The 9885-nt window shown below is 44.6% G+C and overlaps 1 protein-coding gene across 1 annotated transcript; it reads left to right on the top strand.

Annotated features, from left to right (window-relative positions):
* The first annotated feature begins 6711 nt into the window (after positions 1–6711).
* On the top strand, positions 6712–9885 carry LOC101989676 (beta-defensin 130-like). The gene is made up of 2 exons (XM_005355542.1): positions 6712–6769; positions 9704–9885. Exons 1-2 carry the CDS (start codon positions 6712–6714, stop codon positions 9883–9885), a joined length of 240 nt encoding a protein of 79 aa, XP_005355599.1.

Raw genomic sequence — 9885 nt, 5'->3', positions numbered from 1 at the left:
CTACCTGGCCTAGGTGAACTCCTGGTTCCCAGTGTTCCCTGCAGAGTATGGAAACCGGGCTCACATCCACTGCCTTTGTTCAGCGTCTCAACCAATCCTTCTTCAGATAAAGTGGACTTTATCTGAGTCCACTCCCTTCTCCCTTAGGAAAAAATGCCCTCCCTCTCATGGAAACTTGCAGGTTCTCGCTCCCTGTAAAGGGAATCCCCAAAACAGAAAGCCTTTCCCCGGGCAGTCAGACATCACTCGGAACGACTCGGACATGAGGAGAACGCAGAGAATTAAACACATTTGCTTCATCACCGCTTTCAAATGCCGTGTCCTGGACCTGCTCTATCCTGAGACTCATGGGCTTCCCCAGGTCACCGCTTTCTCCACCTTAGAAATCACTCATTGGTGTGCTGCACACTGGGGAACGCAGATCTCTTACCTGTCAGTTCTGTGGGCGAGAGGCTTAGTGTGGCTACAATGGGCCAGAACCACGGTCTGGGTGCTTCCTGGGAGCTTCACTTGTCCTTCCTCCATTTTTACCTCAGTAATGGTGGCGTACCAGTCATGACTCCTTCTCTTTGTCTCTAAACCCAACAATCACAAGTTGAGCTCGGCTCACACCCAATGCTCCATTCATCCTTGGCCCCTACCCATCTCACGTGTCCCAGGACTCTTGTGGCTGCATCTGCTCCAGCTGCATAAGCCCAGACCAGCTCCCGGAATTAAGGTTAAATGGGTAGTCACTTTGATTCTTACTGCAGTTTCTCCTTGTCAGACTAGATGATGTGTTCATGCAGGACACTGAGTGGCTTCCATACGTCTCCCTGTTGTGTGACCCAGGCACAGCTGTAGAACCAAGATCTCATTGTTAGGGTTTTCTTGGGACATGAAGCTGCCAACTCTGCTTGTTGAGTGAGTGTAGATTCAAGATAGTTAAAGGTTGATTCCCAATTTTCTGAGAAACCACCATACTGATTTCCAATGTGTTTGCACAAGTTTGCATTCCCACCAGCAATGTATGAGTGTTCCCCTTACTCCACATCCTCTCCAGCATAAGCTATCATTGGTGTTTTTGATCTTAGCCATTCTGACAGGTGTAAGATGGTATCTCAGAGTTGTTTTAATTTGCATTTTCCTGATAGCTAAGGAAGTTGAAGATGTCCTTAAGAATCTTTTGGCCATTTGAAATTCTTCTGTTGAGAATTCTCTGTTTAGTTCAGTACAGCATTTTTAATTGGGTTATTTAGAATTTTAATGTCTAATTTCTTGAGTTCTTTAGGTTTCTCAGAAAATTGGGAATCAACCTACTTCAGGATCCAGCAATACCACAACTGAGAATATACTCAAAAGGTGCTCAGTCATATTACAAAAGCATTTGTTCAACTATGTTCATAGCAACATTATTTATAATAGCCAGAACCTGGAAACAACCTAGATGCCCCTCAACTGAAGAATGGATAAAGAATGTCTGGCACATCTTAATGTGACACATTAGAGTACTACTCAGTGGTAAAAAAAAAAAACAATGACATCTTGAATTTTGCATGCAAATAGATGGAATTAGAAAACTATCCTGAGTGAGGTAACCCAGACCCAAAAAAAATGAATATGGTATGTACTCACTCATAAGTAGATATTAGCCATAAACAAAGAACATCGAGCCTATAGTTTATGATCCTAAAGAAACTAAGTAATAAGGTGAACCCCCCCAATATATATATATGTATATGTATGTGTATATATATATGTAGACCCACCTGGGAATTGGAAACAGACAAGATCGCCTGACAAAATTGGGAGCATGGGGGTAGGGGAGCAGGGGCAGGGGAAGAAGGAAGGGGAGAAGAGGAGGATTGAGGAGAACTTGAGGGAATGGGATAGTTGAGATGGAGGAAGGACAGATATGAGAGCAAGGAAAGAGATATTTTGATTGAGGGAGCCATTATGGGGTTAGCAAGAAACCTGGCTCTAGAAAAATTCCTAGGAATCCACAAGGATGACCCCAGCTAAGCCCCTAAGCAATAGAGGAGAGGGGACCCGCACTGGCCTTGCCCTGTTGTCAGACTGATGATTATCTTAAATATCACCATAGAACCTTCGTCTAACAACAGATGGAAACAGAGGCAGAGACCCACATCGGAGCACTGGACTGAGCTCCCACGCTCCAGTAGAAGAGTGGAGGGAGTGAGAATATGAGCAAGGAGGTCAAGACCATGAAGGGTTCACCCACTGAGACAGTTTGCCTGAGCTAATGGGAGCTCACCAACTCCATCTGGACTGGGAGTGAATGAGCATGAGATCAAGCTAGTTCCTCTGAATGTGGCAGACTGAGGGGCCACTGACAGTGACACTGGGGTTTGTCTCTACTGCATGTTCTGGCTTTTTGGGATCCTATTCTCTTTGGATGTAAACCTTGCTCAAACTAGATATAGTAGGGAGGGGCTTGGACTTGCCACAGGGCAGGGTGCCTTGCCCTCTCTTAGAATTGGAGGGGGGAGGAGTGGGAGGGTGTGTGGAGAGAGTGGGAGGAGGGGAAGGAGTGGGAATTTGGATTGGTATTTTTTTAAAGTAATAAAATAATTAAAAATAGATAGTTAAAGGACATGATTAGCAGGTTGTATGTGTTTGAAGACATCTTAATTTGTATAATTACTATATGTAAATATAAAGTAATTAAGTAAGTAGATGGCATTTAAAGGATTTTAGCTGTATTTTATTCTCCTAGATCTGAATTGGCCAAAAGGACATTTTAAGTCTGCCATAGGGGCAACTCGAAACCTTAAAAAGTTTAAAACTTTTGAACTCTTAAAAGATCAAAGTTTTCTGTTTTGTTTTGCTTTTTTTAATTTCTTAATGGGGAGTTTTTTTATTTTTATTTTTTGTGCTTTGTTGTAAAGTTAACTCAATAAAGTAGCTCACCATATTTAACTCTAGTCCCAGGAGATCTCCTACAAGTTCTGGAGCCTTCTGACCTCCAATAGGCACCAGGCACACATGTGGTGCGCAGACATGCAGGCAAAAACAACCTTTGCCATACAATAAAATTAAATAAGTCTTTTTTAAATGAAAGAATGAATGAATTAATGAATGAATGAACAAATGGATGAGATGTCCCAAATCTGGGGAAAGATAGGAGCAACTAGGTACAACTAATCTAAGTCTCCAAACATGGTGAACCCCAAGAGCCAGGACATGTTATCACCAAAGGGTAAATAAGCATCACGGTATCTCCAAAGAAACAGATATGCAGGCAATAGCATGCAGTGCTCGGGAACATCTCACAGATATGCAGGCAATAGCATGCAGTGTTTGGGAACAATCTCACGCATCTGCAGCCAAATGATTCTCAATAAAGGAAACAAAAACATGTGGTGGAACAAAGAAAACCGTTGGCAGACTGGTCCAGGGAGCCATGACACACAAGGTCGGAAATGACCTCTATCCCTTACTGAAAATGGGCCAACGACCTAAATGTTAGCTCAGACACAATAAGCTACTAGAAGAGAATGGTGGAGAATTTAACAAGTTGAGTAGACAGCGGGGTTTTGTTGTTGTTGTGTTTGTTTCTGTAGTTGACTCACACCCCAAAAGCAAAGGCAACAAAGTGAATCTATACAAACGGAATAATATCAGACCAAAAGGCATCTTTGCCTCAAAGGGAAACAATCAAGGGACAGACCGCTGAACAGGAGAAAATGTCTGCACACCATTAATCTGATGAGGAAGTAATATTCAGAATCTATCAGGAACTCAATGTGCAGCAAGAAAATCTGATTTTTTTTTTAAAGAGGAAAAGTTATCTGAATAGCTTTTTCTCAAAAGAGAGCACACAAATAGTCAAGAAGAATATGGAAAAAACGTAAGTGCCCAGAAAATGCAAATTCTGTTCATAATAAGGTGTCCTCTCAGCCCAGTTGGGATGGCTATTATCAAAAAGAAAAAACTCACAGAAACCAAGGAGATGGTGAGGGGAAATGTCTCATACAATGCCAATGTGGAAAGAAATCAGTACGGCCAAGAAACGGAGCTGAGTGGAGGCTGCCCGGAGTTCCAAACAGAACCACGGGGCCAGCAGTGGCGCAACTAGACAGACATGCAAGCGTGTTTCCAAGAACCATCTATCTGCACTCAGATGTTCACTGCGGCAGAGAAACAGAACACACCTAACTACCGTCTGTGGAGGGATGAAGAAAATGTGATATCCAGATCATGGGCACAATAAAATAGTGTCCCATCATTTAAAAGGGACAAAACTCTACCATTGTCAGGAATGTGGGCAGAGCTGGAGATTAATGTCCTATTCAGTGAAACCAGCCGCAGGAAGACAAACACCACATTATTCCAGTCTGCACTGTTCTCTCCATGACGTAGACGCGACCCCAAACTGGCGACTCTCTAGTGAGCTCTTCTCTCATGAAGTTTTGGAAGGTGTCTGAACATCGTTTTCATCTGTGACAGCATGGGTAGAATCAGGAAATGTGCGAAGTGACATCAACCAGGCACAGAAATGCAAACTCAGTGAGCTCTCACTGGTTAGTGGAAGCTTACAGGAGCTGATGATATATGAGAAGAGACTGGACAGCCGTCCTTGGGGTTCAGCCAGGGGATGGCGAGGAGCGAGGAGTAGAGAATGGGGCTGAGACAATACCAGTGTGGGGAAGAAACTCTAATACAGTTTGCAATATTTTTAATGTATCAGTTCCTGAGACTGTCATACATGTCTACGATGCATTTTAATCATATCCACCACTACTCCTCCCTCTAACTCCTCCTAGATTCATCTCTCTTCCCCATCCTTTAATTCCCTTCCCCCTCCTCCCTCTAACTCCTCCCAGATTTACCTCTCCTCCCTGTCCCTCCTCTCCCTTCCCCCTCCTCCCTCTAACCCCTCTCAGATCCACCTGTCCTCCCTCCACCTCCTGATATGGGAGGTGATGCATGTTGTGAATATGTTTTATTGCCATTGGCTAATAAAGAAGCTGCTTTCAGCCAATGGCTTAACACAATAAAGAGAGAGTAGGCAGAGTCAGAGAGAAGCCATGTAGCTGCCCACAGGAGACAGACACACCAGAACCTTACCGGTAAGCCACAGCCACGTGGCAATGCACAGATTAATAGAAATGGGTTAATTTAAGGTATAAGAGTTAGCCAAAAATAAGCTTAAGCTATTAGCCAAACAGTATTGCAATTAATATGGATTTCTGTGTAATTATTTCGGGAGTCTGGGCAGCCAGGAAACGAACAAGCAGCCTCCCCCAACACCCTCCTCCCTCTAGTTCCTCTATCCCTCCTCCTTCTCTATCCCTGTCCTCCCTAGCCACTCCCAGCTTTGTGTCTTCTATTTCTTTCTTTTTTGGAAGACATACCCATAGGAACAATTGTGTCAAGAACATAGAACATTTAGTTCACAGTTTAAACCCCGGCACTCAGGAGTCCGAGGAAGGTGGATCTCTGGGAATATGAGGCCAGCCTGGTCTACAAAGAGAGTTCCAGGACAGTCAAGGCTGTCACACAAAGAAACCAAAAACAACAAAGAAAAACATTCTATGATGTTCTTCTCAGATTCAGAGCCCCTTCCTAAGAAGGAAACGCATGCCTAGTGTGTAAATCTGGCCAAGGACCCAGAGTTGAGGAGCCGGTGGGCCCCAGAAGTAAACTTATACAACTATTTGACAAAAATACCCTGGTATCATAGGGTCCTCTAAATGTGTTTCTTTCTACCAGTAAGCTAGAGTGTGGATCTCATTAGAGAAGATTCTTTGTTCAGTGGGTGGAGGTTAACACAGAAACTCACAACTGGTCAGAGGGAAGAGAGTAAGTGACTCTGGAGTGCCACAAATAGGACACACACGGACACACACACACACACACACATGGCACACGCACATACACACGGACACACACCAAGGAACCACTGCAGAAGAAAGGAAGGAAAGATTCTAAGAGCCAGAGATGAGCAGAGCAAACCATTTCTTCTCTCCACAACAGGAACTGTCCTCATGGGCTCACGGCAGTGGTGATGTGCCCACATAAGTCCTAAACAAGATGACGCCAGTCACCATTTCAGCCCAAAGTGGGAAGGGGTTCATGAGCACCCCACCCTAACTGAGGAGCTGTGGACAGCTGATGGCTTCTGGGGGTGGGGCGAGCTTGTTTTCTTTAAAGTGGTGGTTCTTGGTGGGTGGGCCATGCCCTAGTGGATAACCTCACACTGTAAGTATACAGGCAGCGCAAAGGAAACACAGTGGGCTATTCGAAAAGGATATGCAATGGCTAATTAAACAGTTCAAAACACTGGGGGATAAGTGTTTGATCACAATGAGGAAAGGAAGTTGCTAATTATCCTAATTTAACCATTATATGCTGAGTACGAGTAGTTGAACCCAACACTGCCTTCCACAAACAGGTGCAAACATTATATGCCATGTAAAAATTATCATCATAAGCTGTGTTTTCCAAAAAGAGAACTGGCTACAGGTGCTGACCCCTGCTGAAACTGAGAGCACATAGCAGAAGAAAAAGGTTAACCTCTTGGTTTGCTATTCGTTAATTTGTCACCAGATTTAGAAACTCTCAGGTTTGGGACGATTCCAACAAAAGCAGGTTTTCTTCTTTGCACGTTAAGCTTCACTGAGCAGAAGGAACCTCAGTCCCCCAGAAACGAATAAAAGCCCCGAGCATCACCATCGGCCCACCTTCCACACTGCTGGCCTCTTAGCCATGAGACCCCATTCCTGCCTGGCTGTCCTCGTGTTGTTTGTGATGATAATGCCAAAAGGTAAGCGGGGAAATGACGGCAGGATTGGGGCTTCCGAGGATGTCTACTGAGGGGCTTTGTCCCCCATAACTCAGGTGTCAGCACATGGACCTGAGGATCCTAAAGTCCAGCATCTTCAGAACTGATGAGGTCCAAATTCAGAAAGATGAATCCTAGCAACATAAAAAGGGGCCCAAGAACTCCACCAGGGGGAGGGAAAAGCCCAAGTCGAGAAACAGAGACTCAGAAACTACTTGACATAAAACTTAAGTCAATAGACTTTAAAAAAAAAAAATGGCTACCACCAGCACCCCAGTCTCCAAAGGAGTGTGAAGATTAATTCATGTTGCTGAGCGGATGGAGAGAGATAAAGAGTCCATTGATGAGATGTGTGTGTAAACACTAGAAGCAAATAAGACAACTTAGGAGCAGAGGAATTAGGGAAAAAGTGAAGATAATGGGAAACGGCGATTTAAAAAATGCTAATTGTAAGGCTACAGAAAGCATGTAAGAGTCTGGTTGCAACCTCAAAACCCGCAATTCACATGCTTGAATGCTAGAATACAGAATCAAAATTAAAGTCACTCCAGTCTCTTCTGGTTGTTTCATGCAGATTCTGGTGAGAACTTAGAAAATTCATTCCCTGCTACTTTTTGGAAGGAAGGGGGCTTGCTGAATATACCTGAGGGAGCAGTGGGCTGCACAGCAGTAATGACATTGCCCACTGCCAGCAGGATGGCCTCATCTCTCTGTTTTCACTGAGGGAGAGAGCCCTTCTTGGCTCAGCTCTGCGGTCCATTTAGAGCACAGCAAAAGCCTCTCTCTTGTGGGTTTGGACCTAATTTAGGAACATCGTCACATCTACCTGGCACATAGCTGCACTCTCAGAGGGGACTTGATACAATTCCCAGCTCATTTCTTAGCCCTCCTCGAAAGTTTGACTGAGGTGGACAGACTCGCAGGGGCGTGTGATGTAAAATATGACGGTAATTATTTGAATGTGGATAGCACTTTAGTGGTCCTGTCTATCACTTTAGATAACAGAAGCCATGCTCACTTGAAGAACATGCTTCCACTAAGATCCCACGTGTGACCGCAAGGTTGAACCAAGTTTCCCTTCCTCTGGGATTTCTTTCCACCAATCTACATGGACGTAAAAATGGCAGCTGATTTCTGCCACACTTTAGCCTCAAGGTCTCTTAACTGAGTAGTGAGGAGACTGGGGAGATTCTTTGCCATGTGTGACAGCGTTAAAGAACCCAGAGGGCACTCAGCTATGTGGAGGAAACCAGAGGTGGTGTTTCAGTAATACGAGGACATGAAATAATCGAACTTGGAACACACACTACAATGGTGGTTATCAAAGCCAGAGGCTGGGAAGTTATCAAAAACTCAGTTGGACAATTTGATGAGTAAATTTTATAGACGAATTCTATAACTTCCTGGCCATAGCTCTTAAAGATGTGAGGATGTTGGGCCTCGTGTTGAGTATTCTTATCATAATAAAATACAGAGAATAGTGGAAGTCTGTTTAGAAGGACGGGAGAGAGAGCCTGCTGCAGAGCCGACAGGGAACCCAGAGGCCTGCATTGCAATTCAGGGTCCCTGGCCCCTCAAGATCAGCCTTCCCTCGCTCTTCCCACATGGGTTGTCCCTCAAGGACAGAGTAAACCAGAGTCATGCAGTTCTTCAGTGCAAGCAAACACTTCACACGACCAGGTCTCTTGTGAACCCATGATGTCAGAGCCCCAGGAAAAGATCAAAGCATCTAACTTCCAGTGTGATCTCGTATTCTTCTTATTGTTTGAAAGCTTTATGCATGCCCACAATGTGTTTTGATCAAGCCCACCCCCAACCCCTCCCCTCCAATTCTTCCTCTATTCCCCACCACTTTTCTCTCGCAGCGTCATGAGATTTGCTTGTATTTTTATTGTTTATTATTTTTGCTCCAGTAGCTGTTAATTGACATCAGGTGGGCACTTTGTCCCAGGCCTGGAGACGCTGTGGCAGCAGAGGGGAAGGTGGAGAGGGGAGTCTGTCTGTCTGCAGAGACAGCTGAGTGGGGTACACAGGAGAAGTGGGGGAGGCCAAAGCTGTTGGGGAAGCAAACAGGGCCAAAGGTTATCTACACTGCAACCTGGACCCCATGCCCTAAGCCCTTGTGGGCTTTGCTTTTAAAAGCCAGCTTCTACTAGGTGAGCTTCTACTAAGGACCATAAGCAGACGCGTGTCTTTTCTGTGACATCTGTTGTCATCATCAGTGGGAAGAATGACTGACAATTCGTGGTGCTGGAAAGACGAGCTGAGGGCACTGGCATGTAGCTATGTTCTCCTCAACAACTAAATGAATTAAGAAAACATGTGGATATACGTGAAGGGAACTTTCATCCCTGAGAAGTCTCTCCGTGCACGTACACACAAAAAGCCATCAAGTAGCTCAATAACCATGTTCTTAGACTGTTCTGAAGGGTGAGCTGAGGTGAAGGCAGAAGGGTGGGTTGATTTTCTACAAAGTTAGTTTGAGCTAAGGACATATGCTTCTGATAAGGGTGCTGTTGAAACTACTTCTTGGTGGAGGTATTGATGCCTTCAGTTCAGGGTGATTCACTAGAGAGGAAACTGAGCAAGCCATTGCTAAACCAGTAGAGTCCCAAAGATACCTTCTCCATCGTGGTTACAGCCAACACTTCCACGCACTTACAAAGTACTGCCCAGGATGAGGACCACATCTCCAAATCCCACAAGTTAGCCTGCTCACTCCAAGGTGTATATAATTCCAAACCCCTAACCTCTTTCCCTAAAAAAAGACACTATTTCTGTAGAAGCATATGATCTTTCTGTGTAGACAATATTGTGTCTTCCATTCCAAAACCACCTTCTGGGGCTGTGGCTTCCTGCACACTTTAAGCACTTTGAACATGAATTCATGGTGTTGTTCAATTCCTTCCTGTGCAGGAAAAGCTGGCGTTATCCCTGGGGAAAAGCAATGCATTTTGTTGAAAGGGATATGCAAAGACATAGCATGCACGTCCACAGATGATACCATTGGCGAATGCAATGATGAGAAAAAATGCTGTCGGAAATGGTGGGTGTTCGAACCCTACCCAACACCCATTCCTAGAGGAAAATCTCCTTAG

Source organism: Microtus ochrogaster, chromosome 17 (assembly GCF_000317375.1).
Source record: "Microtus ochrogaster isolate Prairie Vole_2 chromosome 17, MicOch1.0, whole genome shotgun sequence".
Classification (NCBI taxonomy): Eukaryota; Metazoa; Chordata; class Mammalia; order Rodentia; family Cricetidae; genus Microtus; species Microtus ochrogaster.
The sequence above is the reverse complement of the archived record's forward strand: the minus strand, read 5'-3'. Positions and strand labels throughout refer to the sequence as shown.